Source organism: Globicephala melas, chromosome 4 (assembly GCF_963455315.2).
Source record: "Globicephala melas chromosome 4, mGloMel1.2, whole genome shotgun sequence".
Lineage (NCBI taxonomy): Eukaryota > Metazoa > Chordata > Mammalia > Artiodactyla > Delphinidae > Globicephala > Globicephala melas.
Window position 1 is genome coordinate 135354630 of NC_083317.1, and position 18070 is coordinate 135372699.

Below are 18070 nucleotides of genomic sequence, written 5' to 3' on the forward strand. Positions count from 1 at the left end.
TCTTTTTTCTACTTCTTGGCTATTTCCCATTTTTCTTATCTTTTGCCCAAAGAGGATCTGTTTTGGTTTTTTTTTTTTTTTGCTTTTATCTTCTGCAGTGGTTTATGCTATTTTTCAGAGAAATTCAGTTATTATTTCAACTATATAGTCAAAAAAGCTATCCTCATATACTGTTTTGGTCCTGTGGGACCCAATTTAACTAACAGATAAAAACTGAAAATGGGGGCTTCCCTGGTGGCAGTGGTTGAGAGTCCGCCTGCCAATGCAGGGGACATGGGTTCGTGCCCTGGTCTGGGAAGATCCTACATGCTGCGGAGCGGCTGGGCCCGTGAGCCATGGCCACTGAGCCTGTGCATCTGGAGCCTGTGCTCCGCAACGGGAGAGGCCACAACAGTGAGAGGCCCGCGTACCACAAAAAAAAAACCAAAAAAACAAAAAAACCCTGAAAATGGAAGGACAGATTTGCTTATAGATATTCCAAAACCCTTGAAATTGTTGATACAATTATTTACAGCCCCTTACAACCTTTTTTATATTATTAATGTCATCAATATTATCTTCTTAAAATTCAATAGGAATGAAGATAAACTTCAGCTCAACCCAAGTTAAAGTATATTAAAAGAAAAAAACAGTGTAATAATTAATTTAGCTACTGTACAATATATACTAATATGAAAAAAGTAAACATATAATCTTATTAAAATAGCATTAAATGAGCAACATTAAAGATTGAACAGCAAACATGACATTTAAAAACCCCTCAAAATTAATTTAGTGTGTGCATGACAACATGAAAATTACCAAATGTAGAACAGTGGTAAACTGTGGAGAGGGAGGGAGGAAGTGGGATCAGGTAAGGTATGCAGGGACTAAAAACAAATCTGTAATTTTTTGTTTCTTAAAAAAAAAACCTTAAAGCAACAACATACTACTTAATATTATATTTGAGAAAGTTGAGTGGTGGTTACATAGTGCTCATTGAATTACTCTCTCGTTTGTATATTTATAATATTTCATAATAAAGAAATTAAAAGAAAAAAATACATGGTTTATCAGAAAGTGTGTTTTAAAAATTTAAAAAGAAGAGGGGCTTCCCTGGCAGTCCAGTGGATAAGACTCCAAGCTCCCACTGCAGGGGGTGTGGGTTTGATCCCTGCCTGGGGACTAAGATGCCGCATGTGGCAGGGCAAAAAAAAAAAAAAAAAACAGTAAAAAGAATGAGGTGAAGTCAATTAGAAAAAAAAAAATCTAAGAAGAGACTTCCAGTGCCAGCCAAGGCTGGGTAATCCCACTCCAGCCGAGCTCTCCCACTGATACAGTGGAAACTCTGAACCAAGTATAAAAAGCAACTACCTGAGGCTTCTGAAAAGTAAACAACAGTAGGTGGACTGGGAAGAGATCAAAGAAGTGACCCATGTAGGTGGTGAGTTTTTAAGGTTTTCCCCTCTTTTATCTCTTCGCTTTGATTCAGAGCAGTCCTAGTTGCAGAACTAAAGGAAAGCAAAAACTTGGAGAGAAACCGTGTCTTTTTGGCCAGAAGATCACACGCCTGAGAGCATGGGGGGAAAGCTCCAAAATTTTCTTTTTCTCTATTTCTCTCTCACAGCTGTGCTCTGAGGGCAGCACAGCGGCATTGTGGTAAGTCCTAAGCAGCTAAAATCCCAAGAGAAACTTCATTTTTCAGGCAAGAGGAACTGGGAAAAGGGGCCCCTGTGGTCTGGAGAGTATGGGGGCATCCCCCTTATCTTTCATCTTTCTTTTTTTTCCTGCCACTTTGCGTCAAAGGCAGCACCTGTTGTGTGGTACGATAAGGTAGCAGCAAGGGCCAGGAAAAGGGACTCTGGGAAATGGGTGGGCTATGTCTTAAGAGAGAAAAGGAATCCCTAGTTCTGGATATGAACCAGCATGTTTGTATCCAGAACTGGGGCTGGGGCTCACCCCTGGGCTGGGCATGTGTGGACAGACCCAAAGGAGCATAGCAAAGGCTTTGGAAATCAACTGACCCTGGAACCATGCTCACAGTGAGTGAGTCAGAACCTGCACTCTGAATCTAACCAAGCTAACTGCTTGCTTAAAACAAACAAACAAAATCAGCATTCTACAGAGGATTTTGGTATGACCTAGAATCTCACAACACAGTATTCAAAATTCTAGGATACAATCCAAAACTACTCAAAACACAAAGAACCAGAAAAATTCTAATTTCAAAAGAGAATATAATGAATAGATGCCAATTGTACTGATGACCCAGATGTTAGAATCAGTAAACACATACTTTAAATCAGCTATTATAACTATGTTCCATAAGGTAAACAAAAATACTCTTGAAATAAATGGGAAGATAAACGTTCTCAGCAGAGAAATAGAACATATAAAGTAGACAAAAGGAGTAAAAAGAATTAAACAGTTATTCAAGGACCTATGGGAGAATATCAACATGCCTAATATTTGTGTTACTCCAGAAAGGAGAAAGAGATTGGTGTAGAAAAAAATATTTGAAGAAATAATGGCCAGAAACTTTCCAAATTTGGTGAAAGGTATCAATGTACAGATTCAAGAAGATTAGAGAACCCCAAACAGGATAAACTAAAAGTAAACCGTGTCCAGACACATCATAATCAAACTGCTGAGAAACAAAGATAAAAAAAAATTCTGGAAGGAGCCACAGAAAGACAACTACATCGGTGGACAGAGATTCTCATGACTACAGATTTCTCATCTGAAACCATGAGAGTCAGGAGATAGAGGACAACATCTTTAAAGTGTTGAAAAGTCTGAAAAGAAACAGATGTGCTTAAAATTACGTGATTCTTTCAGAACTTCTCCTAGATTCATTAAAGTCACAAAACAATTTAAATTAGCCTGGAATCTGCCAAGCCATTGTATTTAAAATCTCGAGCGCCACGTACCTGGATCTGGCAGCACCTACACAGTTTGGATGGTTGTCAGGGATAACACCCTTTCCCATGGGAGTGGGCAGAAATGGCAATTTACATTGCTCCACCAACTTCCTGATACTCTCCTCTGCACGGGCATAAGCAGCACCTACAAGAAATTGAAATGTATTGGACAAGTCAGTTAAGCTCCAGACACTGTGACCCTTAAAATAGTTCATGTGAAATTGCTTTTAGAACTTCTCAAACATTCTCCTGCTCAGGGCTTAAACTCAAAACAAATCGTGACTATGGTTTTTGTTTGTTTTTTGGCCATGCCACGCGGCATGTGGGATCTTAGTTCCCCGACCAGGGATCAAACCTGTGCCCCTGCAGTGGAAGCACAGAGTCTTAACCACTGGACCACCAGGGAAGTCCTGTGACTATGGTTTTTATCTTTGGTATTTTAAAACGTTTAAGAAGGCAATAGTTCTAATTTCCCCCCCAAGTGATATTATCAATTATTCTGAAAGATGTCTACCCCTAAACAAAAGTTGCACTTCACTTCTCTTGCTGCTCTTAATTGTCAGTTCTATGCTACCTTCCTACTGGATTATTACTCACAATTCCCTGGACACACATCTACTGGTAGGTGCAGGTAGGAGAGGAAGGACTCTGCCCTGACAGGGAAGAGCAACCTCACACTTTTCTCCCCACCACCAGCTAACCAGGACTGCACCGTCATCTAGTCTGTGTATGGAAATTCTAACAAGGGGGTCTACGTTTCTAAAGCTCTGTAGATCGCTTCATAGGCTCTATAATCCTGTGATCACAACTGGACTAACTCGAATGGGTCACATCATTTGTTTTTACAGTTGTGTGCCTGCAGAATAACCACATGCTTTATGCCCTCAATGGCACTGAAAACAACTTACTGTTTGAATATAGAAATGATTTCGAGGGAGATGCAAGAGGGAAGAGATATGGGAACATATGTATATGTATAACTGATTCACTTTGTTATAAAGCAGAAACTAACACACCATTGTAAAGCAATTATACTCCAATAAATATGTTTTAAAAAAAAGAAATGATTTCATTTCTAATGTCATCAAGGCCATCGTTTTAGCTATTTAACTTTATCCTCTTTCTCAGGGTTAGTAGAATATTACTCCATATCCAGAAGTTATAATTCTCTACTGAGTCTCAGTAAATAGTATAGTATGTTCAGATTCAATTTAATGCTCCCCACTATAAAACTACCTTAGAATCTTTTGTCATCCATGTAGGATGAAAAATAATCGCTTTTTTTTAATCCAGAAAGTTTCCTTATATTCTCCTTCTTGCCTCAATATTTGTCCATTCAGTTCCCTCTTCCTGGAATGCGTGGGTTCTCTGTGTCCACTCAGTGACCGGTCACCCATTATTTCAAGGGGTGGCTACAGCATCATCTCTTCTGAACGGTCTTTCCACACCACCTACACAAGAACATTGTTGCTGCTTCCCCTGGGAATCCACCTCAGCTCTCTACACACACCCCACTTATTTGTGACCAGGTCTGTCTACTTATAAGTAGGAACCATTATTTCTCTATATATCCCACAAATGTTTTCTATAATCCCTGCCTTATCATAAGGACTCATTAAATGGTGGTTGAAGGAAGTACAAAAACTAGCATCCACTGAGCTCTTTCTATTATTTTGTTGTTTAATTTTAACAGTACTGTTGAGGTAGCTAATCTCTATTTTACAAGTGAGGTAACTGAGACTCAAAGCAGTTTTTGCCAAGGTCACAGAGCTAATATATCACATAGCTGTACAAAACTCAGCTCTGACTTCAATTTTTTTCTGTTGTCCACCATTTTTACTAAAACTGTTTTTAATTTCTATGTAGTTACCTCCTGTAGTTGATAAATGACTAGCATGGTCATAGATGATTCATAGCCCCTTTAGGTCTAGAACATATAATGGATACTATAATAAATTGCTGACATGTGTATAAACTGGTACAATACCTTGGGAGAAAGCAATTGGACAATATGTTCCAAAGGCCTTAAAATATGAATACATTTTAATTTAATTAATTTTCTTTCTGGGAATCTATCTTATATCCTAAATATGGAAAAAGCTTTAAGTACAAACGAGTCTGTTGCAGCTATTCTAAACACAAACAAAAACTGGCAAAGATTTAAATATTTGCCAGCAAAGTATTAGTATATACATGAATGGACATTAAAAATTATATTTGGGAAGAAAATTTAACACCATGAGAACATGTTATTCTAACATTAAATGAATTAACTATAATACGAAACTGTCTAATAGAGTGGCCATTTGACCCAGCAATCCCACTCCTAGGTACGTACTGAAGAGAACTGAAAACATACATCCACACAAACATTTGTACATGAATGTTCATAGCAACATTTTTCACAGTAGTTCAAAAGTGGAAACATCCCGAATGTCCATCAACTATGAATGGATTAAATTAAATGTGGCATGTCCATACAATGGAATAATAACAATAGTAACTATGAATTATATTTATTATATTATATATAATTATAGTAAATATATTATCATTATTATTCAGCAATAAAAAGAAATGATGTACTGATACATGCTACAACGTGGATGAACCTTGAAAACATTACGCTAAATCAAAAACGTCAGTCACAAAGGACCATACATTATATGATTCTATTTAAAAGAAGTGTCCAAATAGGCAAATCTATAGAGACAGAAAATAGATTCATGGTCGCCTGGGGCAGAGGGCTAAGGAGGTTTGGGGTGACAGCTAAGGGATGTGGGATTTGGGAGAGGGTAATAACGATATTCTAAAATTGATTGTGGTGATGGATGCACAACTTTGTAAATATACCAAAAGATATTAGATTGTATACTTAAAAAAAACTGTCTAGGGCTTCCCTGGTGGCACAGTGGTTGAGAGTCCATCTGCCGATGCAGGGGACACGGGTTCGTGTCCCGGTCCAGGAAGATCCCACATGCCGCGGAGCGGCTAGGCCTGTGAGCCATGGCCGCTGAGCCTGCGCGTCCGGAGCCTGTGCTCCACAACGGGAGAGCCCACAACAGTGAGAGTCCCGTATACCACAAAAAAAAAATAAATAAAAAACTGTCTATACAGTATGATCACAAGGTATAAAATATACATGCAAAAAGGAATACAAAAGTACTACATGTTAAAATGATCTTCTTTGGATGAAGGGATTTCTTCTTTCTAATCTACTGGATTTTCCAAATTTTTAATAATATTCATGTGTAATCTTCATAATGGAAAGAAACACATTTTATTCATAAGAAATGTAATAGGGACTTCCCTGGTGGTGCAGTGGTTAAGAATCCGCCTGCCAATGCAGGGGACACGGGTTCGATCCCTGGTCTGGGAAGATCCCACATGCCAAGGAGCAACTAAGCCCGTGTGCCACAACCACTTAAGCCTGTGTGCCTAGAGCCCACGAGCCACAACTACTGAGCCCACGTGCCAGAACTACTGAAGCCCATGCACCAAGAGCCCATGATCTGCAACTAGAGAAGCCACCACAATGAGAAGCCTGTACACCACAACGAAGAGTAGCCCCCGCTCGACACAACTAGAGAAAGCCCACATTCAGCAACGAAGACCCAACGCAGCCAAAAATAAATAAACTAAATAAATTTACAAAAAAAGAAAGAAATGTAATAGGTGATATTCCAGGCATTCTAGAATAATTCTGATTTCAAAACTAATAAATAATGCTAAATGAATAGTGAGAATTTTTATTCCAATTTCAAACATTAGAGCCAATGCTAATAAATAATGAAGACAATTTCTAAACAGAATCAGCATTCTTTTGAAAGCCTAGCAAGATTTAGAGTTCCATTCAATGCTACCTTTCCCGATGATAAGAAGGGGCTGTTTGGCATTCCTAATAACAGATGCTGCCATACATACAGCAGAGCTTTCTGCCATACTAACAGGAGGTGGCATGCAGCACTCCATGTACCTGGAAATAAAGAGCTCTGTTAATTAGGAGGCCAACTTTTTAACTTTTTTATTGTGAAAATATCAAATACAGAAAAAGGTAGAAAAAATAGTATAATAAACTCCATATGCCCACCCTGTAAATTCAACTACTAATATTTTACCACATTTGCCTCACACATACACACATAAATATACATACACATTTCTTTCTAAACCATTTGACAGTAGATTACCACAGCAAGACTTAAAAATTAAAAGATAAGGACTTTCTCCCATATAACCATAATATCCTTATCATACCTGGTAAATTAATATTTATTCCCTAAGATCATTTAACAACCAAAGGAGCAATTCACTGACAGGAAATCTGAATTAATGGCTTCACACTGTGGTAGTAGTTGTTGTTGTAGTAATAATAAAAAAAATACTAAAAGTTAATATTTCATACCTACTATGTACCATTTATCCTTATTTAATTTTCAAAATAATGAGATTAGGTATTACCATTATCTCTGTTTCACTACTGTGAAAAAAAAAACCTCAAAAAGTAGGTAACTTGCCTGGGGTCCCCAGATGGCATGTGGCAAAGACTGGATTGAAATCGGTTTTTCTGTCTCCAAAGTCCATGCTTTTAACTACCTCACTATATTTCCACTCATTGAGTAAGTCAATATTTTAGTATCACAATATGCATTAGTGAAAGAAATATTAAATATTAAAACTGTCATAGTTAAGTATTTCTAGACACCAACTCCTCAGTGTTTTAGTTCATTTATCCTAATTAATAAACATCATACTGTACAAAACTTGGGCATATAATACCAAAAAAGGACATCCAAATCTTTACAAAAATTTTAAAGAAGGCTTACAGAGTTAACTTACCTAAGGCACATCTCCCCCCAACCCCAATAATATTATTTTGATTGTCATGTTCAGGTATTATGAAGAATAGATGTCCTTTTTGTCTGACTCTCCCAAATGGAAACCTCTACTTGGTATCCTGAGTGAACAGAAATGCCCACTGTCTCTCTGTAGTCACTAGGTCCATGACAGCAGGAATGCGCTAAATGGTACTCAGGGTGATGCAGTAACCCAAGTACCCATCCTTACCAGGAGTGTCTTAGATACCAGTTTGTTGTACTTATTGTTCACTCAGTGTTTATTTATGGAATAGGGGAACTTGGCAAATCATAGTAACATCTGGTGTTGAAATATTTTTAAATCACAGAGACAGACTGAAATTTTTTATGCTGAGTTCTTACTAGAACTATTTGAAAATTACTATTTTTCAATAGTCACTTCATCTCTTGGTTTATACCATGAAGACTCTAAGTAACCATACTACATGAGGATTAGTTTTTTATGGTTACTGAAAGAATAATTTCAAATGAGGAGTTTGTGAAGCTCCACGTATTTGATTTAGTAATTAAACCCCAAAATAATTCCTAAATAATGCCATTTTAATTAAGAGAATTAAGCCCTTTGGCCAGGATTCAGTTTAATTACTAAATCTTCAAAAGTTAAGACAAATTGAAGATTAACTTATAAACTGCTAGGTAAATTCTTTTTAAAAGGTAAGCATTATGGTAACACAATTAAGAAAGAACTCCAGTTAACTATTACTCACCTTATAGAGTTCGCATTCACCTGGAGGTTCACAAAATCTGCAGGTATGTCAACATAGCAAGCACCTGGACGACCATAAATACTGCTTCTCACTGCCTAAGTTCATTACAAATGGAAGAAAATATTTTAAAAATCTCAATCCTTATTATCACATTCCACTCAAAGATAATTTAAAATTGTGAAATGAACACTATTTTGATTTTTCTCAACATCCTTAGTTGATGCAACATCCTTAGAAGTAACCAATTTTAATTACATTGAAATGCCCTCTATTGATTCTATATATTTTAAAAGATATTTTTGTTTAAAAGGGGAGAGATAAGAAAAAAATACACACTTAGGGCTTTAAAATTCATTTTCTATTACACTTTAGTCCTAGAAATTATCTACTAGGTTCTGCCTTCCAAGTCTTTACTTTATAACATTACTTTCACCTGCTTCCTAATGCTAATGATTTAGCAAAGGTTTCAGAAACTGTGATGTTGTAACATGTATCAAATGGTTTCTGTAACACATGGTTTTTGAAACAGCTTAAATATAACTTCACATATAAAACTAACTTATAATACGTTGTTTAATCAACTAAGAGATGGTCTTACATTAATACTAATAGAAGTACTAATTTTCAAAAACTTAAAGTAAATTTAAGTAATAATACTTAAATAATTTAAGTAATAAGTACTAATTTTCAAAAATTTAAGTAATAATACTTAATAATATAAGTATTATTTTCAAAAATAATCTTGCAAAAGTATGAGAAAGGGTACCCAGGGTTTCATTATATCCTTCTTTTTATTTTTCCATAATTTAAAAAAATTTTAAAAACTAAAGTAGAGGGGAAATTTTTTCCAAAATAATTTATTTTATCGGTTTCTTTAATTAAGTTAATGACAGTGAATATTAAAATGTACATAGCTATTTATCAATATCATTGCTAATTGCCTGAATATATTCCAAATTGCTACTCATTCTATGGAGAATAAAAGTAACACAGGTAATAAGCAATTGAGAAAAACCAGCTGACTTGGAGAGCTTGTAATTAAATACTGTACCTTTTCGATAATAGAGGGAATAGCTTCTATGCTACTTGGCCGGGCAGAGAACTTGCTATATAATCTACAAGCTTCAACCTATATGCGAAAAGAAAATCACTTAAAATTCAGCTCATGTATCATATTACTCTTCTGAAAGATGACAAAATGTTAAGCCATTACTTTCTATTATGTTTAGAGGCAAGATGGAGAAAAATGCATTACCTAGATTGCTTCTTAAAAGCCTATTCAGCGGCTTCCCTGGTGGTGCAGTGGTTGAGAATCTGCCTGCTAATGCAGGGGACACGGGTTTGAATCCTAATCTGGGAGGATCCCACATGCCGCAGAGCAACTAGGCCTGTGAGCCACAACTACTGAGCCTGCGCGTCTGGAGCCTGTGCTCCGCAACAAGAGAGGCCGCGATAGTGAGAGGCCCACGCACCGCGATGAAAAGTGGCCCCCGCTCACCACAACTAGAGAAAGCCCTCGCACAGAAACGAAGACCCAACACAGCCAAAAATAAATAAATAAATTAATAAACTCCTACCCCCAACATCTTCTTAAAAAAAAAAAAAGCCTATTCAAAGTACAACCAAATCTCTGCCTTGGTGTGATTCAGGAAGAAAATCAAAACAAGACACAATTTTCATTTCTTAGATTGGCAAAAATAAAAAAGTTAGATAATACCCAGCATCTATCATAATACAAGAAAACAGGCACTCTCATAAACTCTGGTGAGAATATAAATAGGAAGGGAAGCTGACAATGTCTCCTAAAAATGTAAGTAAGTATATCCTTGGACCCAGAAATTCTAAAGCCAGGAATACACAACTTCATCTATTATATCTCATTACAATAATAATCTATTTTTACATTTCTGCCAGTTTTCCTGTTATATATTTTGTTGTTATGCTGTTTGACATAAATTCAGTAGTGTTAACTTTTCACTGTTTAATGTACTTTGAAGCATTGTATATTCAATAGAAACTGTTTCTCTTAATACTTTTTGATATAAAATCTACTTAACAGTTGGTAGTCTTAGTCCCACAGGTATGAGTAGGAGTTTTCCTCTCAACTTTTCTCTTCCTCAAAATCTGATAGTCCCAAGCCATTTTTATTCCTGCATTTTCTTGACTCTTTGAAGAGATTATTTTCAGAGTTTAAATTTCTGTCAAAAAGGTGTATTTCTTGGAAGATTGCTCCTAAACAGAGCCTAAGCTTTCTTAATAACCACACTGAGAGTTTCTTGTAGTTGAGGAAAATTACCTTTAAAATATCTCAGGTACTTTTATTTTAATTGTTTATTTTGCAGACAGGAGTTTTAATTTCTTCTCCATAAATCTTAATGGAGTATACTTACGTTACTAAAATGATAGAGGGAAGATCTTAGAGTTGGGTACCTGAGGAAACTCCTGGAAGGCCCCCATTGTTTCCTGACTTCTTTCAGAGGAACCACCAATCACAATCAAGGGCCTGAAATATTAATTTTTTTTAAAAGAGAATTACAAATGAGATCAACATGTAAAGTACTCAGCAAGTACCCAATAAATAATAAACACTCAATGAATGTTAAAAAAGAGAGAAAGAGAGAGAATTACATTTTCCCTTAAAAACTGCCAATTTAGAAAGATTTAGGAAACAACTTGGTGTGAGAGAACACTTCCTCAATTTTGGAAAAATCTGTAATTTGCGGTAAATATTTTTCCTCCATGCCCCTCTCTCCCCTGCCTCTTTTGGATACTGATTCTAAACCTCTGGGTGTGATGATGTAAAATGAATTGTTATGCCCTTCCTATTATTCTTGAAATTAAGAGAAGAAAAAAACTTTTGTCACACTTTCCTAAATGAGTCTATTTGGAAATGGCAGAATGAAAAAAATTCCTCAGCAATAAAATTCTTATGCTTTGGGGAGAAAAAAAAAAAGATACAGCAAAGTTAAAGTTACTCAAAAATTATCAGATACTAAAGTAGCTAAGAAAGAGAAAGTGTAGGAAGGACGAAAGAAAAGAAGTCAAACCCTAAAAAGTAGGAAACACATGGCAAGAAAGAAAACAATGTCCTTCCCACAGGAAATTTAAACATTTTATGAACTGATCAAAACATATCCCCCTTTAACATGATCTTATGAGTAAAGAACCAGAGATGGGATTAAGGGCAAGAGCAACTAATCTGCTTATAAAGCCAACTCAATAAATATAAGATTTCAATTGTCCTGCTAGTTATGCAAGACAAGGTGAAAAATTAAATACATTCTTGCATACTGAACTGGGATCTTTGATAAACAGTTCTTCACTTAAAGAGACTTATACACACATTCACACACATATATATATAGATAGATAGATATGGAATATACACATATTTATTCCAAAATATTAATAGTCTTTTTTTCTAGGTAAAAGAGCTGTTGATTTTTTTTTCTTATTTTCTTCCTAACTCTCTTAATTTTTCACTAAGCCATTTCCTTAAGCACCTGACCCCTGGTCTTCCCACCACAGATCAGTGGTTGCTCCACTAGGTAAAATCATGCATTGAGATTTTTAAGAAAATGTTTTAAGTAATTACCAACAGTTCATGTTTGCATTTGCCATACCACCCAAAGCATGGATGAGACCTGGGCCAGAAACAACAAGGCAAACTCCCGGCCTAAAAGCAAAACAGAATTAATTTTATTAAAAGCAGGTCAAATGCAACACTTGATTCATATCACTTTAGGGTGAAATGTCACCTTCTTGAACTTCAAAGGCAGGATATATAGATCTTTACTACAATTGTAAAACTATTATTAGAATATTTTTTTAATTAGAATAAAAAAGGTTATATCAGTCTTCCTGTAAGAAATAAGGTACCTACCATCCTCACACTGTTATTTCACTAACCTCTTTATACTTTGCTCCTATTATATTTGGGCTAAATCAAGTTGACTGCATACAGAAGCAAATTTTTGACTACTGAGTACATTTCTATATGGAAAAAAAGTGTTTTTAAAAATTTTCTTAACAAATATATAATGTAAATTGGTCTTTGCCAGGAAGTAATTCTGAAATGTAGTGCTCTGCCCCAATTTTTTAAATTGAACTTGAAAGCTTTACCCTAGATGACTTTCTAAGCTTAAAGCACCGAAAAAAAGGTATCTCCATATAATTCAACTTGCCATTTTCAATTTATACAGTAATTTCTTAAGAACCTCTATTTAAGACAGCCTTTAAATTGGTGCAGCCACTGTGAAAAACAATATGGAGGTTCCTCAAAAAACTAAAAATAGAACTACCATACAATCCAGCAATTCCACTCTGGGTATTTATCAGAAGAAAACAAAAACACTAATTCCGAAAGATATATGTACCCCTATGTTCATGCAGCACTATTTACAACAGCCAAGATATGGAAGCAACCTCAGTGCCCATCCATGGATGAATGGATAGAGAAGATGTGATTGATACACACACACACTGAAATATTACTCAGTCATAAAAATGAATGAAATCTTGCCATCTGTGTCAACATGGATGGACTCGGAGGATATTATGCTTAGTGAAATAAATTAGATAGAGAAAACCAAATACCATATGATTTCACTTATATGTGGACTCTTAAAAACAAAACAATGAACAGAAAATAAACTCAGAGACAGAGAAAAAACTGGTGGTTGCCAGATGGGAGGTGTGTGGAGGAATGGATAAAATAGGTGAAGGGGATTAAGAGGTACAGACTGCCAGCTATAAAATACGTAAGTCATCGGGATGAAATGTACAGCATAGGAACACAGTTAATAATATTTTAACAACTTTATATGGTGATAGATGGGAACTGGTCTTATGGTGGTGACCATTTCATAATGTATAAAAATACTGAATCACTATGCTGTACACCTAAAACTAATATAATACTGTATGTTAATTATAACTCAGTTTAAAAAAAGAAGTTGAGATAAAACATAGACTTGAGTTTACCTGCCGGTCAGATATCCAACCGCAGAGGCAGCATAACAAGCCTACAAAGAAAAAACACTGGGACTTAAGCATTTTGGGACTCTTATAGTATTAAATTGTATTAAGTAATAAGTATTATTAAGTATTATACATGTATAAAGTATGTATATAATAATTCATTCTCAAGTAAGGGGGAATTGGAACATTTTTCATTCTAACGAGTAATGTTCTACCTGTAAATTTTAAATAATGGTTTAAGCATCTAATTTTTAGTTTTTCAAGAAATTTGTCCATATCATCTAGTTATTCATAATATCATCTTATAATTGCTTAAACGTCTGCAGGATCAATAGGAATGTCCTCTTTTTTATTCCTAACATTGATAATTTGTATTTTTTCTCTTTTATTCTTCATCAGTCTTGCTAGGGATTTACCAAATTTATTAATCTTTTCAAAGAACCAATATTTGGATTTGTTGATTTTTCTCTATTGTTTCTTTGTTTTCTCTTCCACTGATTTCTGCTTTTTTAAAAAAAATAAATTTATTTATTTTTGGCTGTGTTGGGTCTTCATTGCCATGCGTGGGCTTTCTCTAGTTGCGGTGAGCGGGGGCTACTCTTCCTTGCAGTGCGTGGGCTTCTCATTGTCGTGGCTTCTCTTGTTGCGGAGCACGGGCTGTAGGCACACAGGCTTCAGTAGTTGTGTCACGTGGGCTCAGTAGCTGTGGCTTGCGGGCTCTAGAGCTCAGGCTCAGTAGTTGTGGCACATGGGCTTACTTGCTCTGCGGCATGTGGGATCTTCCTGGGCCAGGGCTCAAACCCGTGTCCCTTGCATTGGCAGGCAGATTCTTAACCACTGTGCCACCAGGGAAGCCCAATTCTTGCTTTTGTACTTATTATTTTACTTGTTTGTACTTATTATTTTCAGTTTGGGTTTACCTTGGTTGTCTTTTTCTAGTTTCTTAATATGTACGCTTAGAGCATTGATTTTTTTTGATCTTCTTTACTAAGTATAGATTCATTTAAAACTATTTCCTCTAAGAACTGCTTTAGCTATAGCTTACATGTTTGAGATCTCATCTTCTCATCATCATTCAATTCAAAATGTTTTCCATTTTCCATTGTGATTTCTTCTTCACCCCACTGGTTATTTAGGGTCCATGGTGACATCCCCTTTTTCACCCCTGACACTGGTAATTTGTATTTTTTCTCTTTTATTCTTAATCAGTCTGCCGTGAAGGTTATTGATTTTATTAATCTTTTCAAATATTTATAAAGGATTCAAATGTACTGAATTTCCAAATGTTTGGGGATTTTCTATCTTTCTGTAATTGAATTCCAGTTTATTTCCATATGGTCAGGTCACATATACTGTTTGTTTCCAATCCTTGGAGATTTGTTGAAATTTCCTTCATGGCCTTCATATGGTTAGTTTTTATTTTTAAACTGCACTTCAGCTCACTATAGGAAGACAAGGAAGGTGCTAAATTAAATACAAGATAATCTGGAAAAATGCTAAATGCCCTTTAGGAAGAAATGAGACTGGGTTGGCAAAATGTCCTAACTTCCTTTCTTGTGCTTCCAAATAAGCCTCCGAGAAGGGTGGCAAGGTAATGAGGTGGAATGAGCACTGGACTGGGGCTTAGGACACCTCTGGAGTCCAATCACGGCTTTACCATTTGTGATACCTGTCACTTTGCAGAGCCACCTACTATACAACATGAGACTTGGCCTTCACCCATTCACCTTGCAGGTACTACCGGACCTCCTATCAAGTGCAGGCTCTACCTACGCACTGGGGATACAGATGTGTCAAGAAAAAATAATATCCGTGACCCCCTGAAGCTCAGAGCCTACTAGGGAAGTCAGACCGGACAAATAATACGCAGACACATAATAATAGTTAGTTACAGAGTGAAGGTCAGGGGACAGGATTCAGACCAGGTAAATGTCCCTTCCAATTCTGACACTCTAGACTGGGCAGAGTACAATACTGTATACTGTAAGAGCATGGACTCCAGACCCAGAATACCTAAGTTCAAATCCTGGCTCTGCCAATACCAGCTGCCTCCTTGAGCAAGTTTCTTAACCCCTCTGGGTCTCACTTTTCTCATTTGTAACTAGGATTAACAATGGTTCTTGCCTCCTAGGATTGTTGTGATTGATACGTGTAAAGTATTAGAGGCGAGATAAGCGGCGACTGTCCGCAGTGAAAATTTGCCATTATTATTACTCATCCCCAATCTTGCATTCGGCTCTCCAAGTCCATACTTACCGCCTGCTCGTTCCTCATCCCGATGTATCTGATGCCCACCTCCTGGGCAGCAAGGGCGATTTCGGTCACCGGGATGCCTACGATGCCAAACATGTAATTCACATCCTGGGGGCCAAGAACAGAGAAATGAGGCCGCTAAAAGGAAAACCTCCAGCAAAGCTCCCCCCTGCCCTCCCCCGCCGCTCTCCCGTTTCCAAGACAACGCCTCGGCCCCGTCGGCTGCCGTAGGAGCCTTTCAATCAGGAAGGTCCAGCACACCTGTGTTTTCAGGGCCTGGGCGACGACTTTAGCACCAGACACCAGCGTCTCGCGTCCGTCGCTGCTTTCTGCCAAGTTACTTTCCGACATCTTCCACCTGAAGTTCGAGGCCCTCTCGCAGTGGACAGCAGGCTGACGCGAAGTCACCCAGCCAAACCAACGCCGGAGACACCAACCGTGGGGCCGCTTCTCTGAGTGAGGAGGAGGGCGACCCACCGCTTTAAACGGCGGAGAGGAGGAGGCGGGGCTGAAACCAGCCCGCTCGGGGTGAGGTGAGATGTAAACACACTCACTCTCCTGCCACAACCTGGCCCTTTCCCCGGGCCCTCCATTCGCGGCCGGCAGAGTGTCAGGAGGAGGCGGGACTAGCTGGAGGCGGAGGCCTGTGCCGAGCAGGTGAGAGGTCGAACCGCGGAGGCTTGTCGCCTTAGTCCACCACCCGGAGCCATTTCGAGACTGCGTAAGGCGGGTGGTACTTACGCAGAGTCCGGGCGGAAGGGGGCTAGGGGCTTGGGCAGAAGGGGCCGTGGCGCGCGTTCCCGGCCCCGCCCCTGGCCTCGGGGCTCTGGGGGCTGCGGGCTGGTTTCGCAAAGGCTGCTGGGATGCGGATGGCTGATTGGTGCCGGTTGTACGGCGAGGTGGTTTTTGGGTTGCGTGGTCATTCTTCCGCGTTCATTAAGTTCGAGGATTTGACTTACACGCTTTTTGATTTGTACGCTCATATCTTTGTGGCTTTGCAGTCCGTGAAGATTAATACCCGTCAGTTAAATCCGTAAGCGGATGTGTACTCTGCGTCGTGTCTTAGAGGAGGACACGGAATCTCCCAAGCAAGAGATAAAGTAACTTACCCAGAGCCATTGGACCAGACCGTGCTTCAGACTAACAGTCTTGGGCTCTATTCACTGTTAAGCCCTTTGGCCACAGGAGATAAGAGGAGCCCCTTGAGCCTAGTTACTTTTGACCATTATTTTCTCTAACCCTTGCCAATAACCCTCCACTCTTGTCTTTACAAAGTCAGGAAATGGGGGGTGGGTTGTGATTCTTAAGAGTCAGTCCCTCACCACAACCAGCTCCTGCAGCTGAGAACCTTTTTTTTTAAAAAAAGTTTACTGATTAAAAAAAGAAAATCAGTAGTTGATTTACAATGTGTTAATTTCTTCTGTACAGCAAAGTGATTCAGTTATACATATATATGAATTCGTTTTCTTTTCCATATTCTTTTCCATTGTGGTTTATCACAGGACGAGAACCTTTTAAAACACATTTTTGAGTGGGAAAATGGTCTTACAATGTGTGATTTATGAGGCTATGGCCTCAGGGTCATTAGACCATCTGCTCAGTAGCAAACAAAATCGCCAATGTAAGGAAGAGTGGAACTTTAAATTTTTGACGATCTGGAGTGTTTTAAAGCAAAAAGACCAGTAATATGTGGAAAGTAAAAAAACAAGAAGAGAGAGGAGTGGGTCATGGGTAGTAAAATGAATGAAAAGCATTAGAAGTGAAAGGATTTCTAAAGCCAGTGGGACCTTCCAAAAAGGTTTCCCCTCGAATTTCAAGCCCTAATGCCCACCCTGGCCCCCTTGGATATGGGGACCTAGCCTAAGGTAGTCCATCTAAGAGGGAGATTTCTTTGAAGTTTCAGAGTTCATCTAGAAAATAAATGCAGATCTTGCATTGTATTCCAGAATCTATCCATATTTTAATATAAAAGTGATCTTTTTATTGAGGTAAACATACATGTAAATGTACAGATCTTAAATGAGTTTTGACAATTGTATATACCTATGTAACCACCACCCAAAATACAAATGACATTTTAAAATATTTACCTGTCAAATAAAATTGACATTCCAGAAAGATGCACAGTGCTCTTTGTGTGGCTTTGAATAGTCCTTGGTACAGTGTCTCCTGTCCCTGTTTGAGAAGCATAGACCCTATACCTCTCTACCATGTGGGATTGTTTATATCAGTACCTGTATGACAGTTTCTATCCCCAAGCATCAGAATCACTAGGAAAGCTTTTTAAACAAACAGTTGCTTGGGCACTACCCCACATCTTCTGAATCAGCATCTTAAGACAAATTAGGCACCT

General features: G+C 37.8%; 2 protein-coding genes across 3 annotated transcripts in view; one reads left to right on the plus strand and one right to left on the minus strand.

Moving 5' to 3' along the window:
* Nucleotides 1-16551, minus strand: part of HACL1 (2-hydroxyacyl-CoA lyase 1) — a 42631-nt gene extending 26080 nt beyond the window's left edge. Inside the window, exons 1-9 of the mRNA XM_030876387.3 lie at nt 15979-16551; nt 15721-15825; nt 13468-13508; nt 12080-12160; nt 10915-10987; nt 9536-9613; nt 8485-8579; nt 6764-6876; nt 2910-3045 (exon numbers count right to left, since the gene is read on the minus strand). Coding sequence (XP_030732247.2) covers nt 2910-3045; nt 6764-6876; nt 8485-8579; nt 9536-9613; nt 10915-10987; nt 12080-12160; nt 13468-13508; nt 15721-15825; nt 15979-16068 — 812 coding nt within the window. The 5' untranslated portion in view covers nt 16069-16551. The remainder of the gene's footprint in view (nt 1-2909; nt 3046-6763; nt 6877-8484; nt 8580-9535; nt 9614-10914; nt 10988-12079; nt 12161-13467; nt 13509-15720; nt 15826-15978) is intronic.
* The window catches only part of BTD (biotinidase), a 62013-nt gene continuing 59737 nt past the window's right edge, over nt 15795-18070 (plus strand). Inside the window, exon 1 of one of the 2 annotated variants that reach the window (XM_030876390.2) lies at nt 15795-16374. The gene's annotated coding sequence lies outside the window, so the exon portion shown is untranslated. The remainder of the gene's footprint in view (nt 16375-18070) is intronic. The other variant, XM_030876389.2, reaches the window with a different exon arrangement.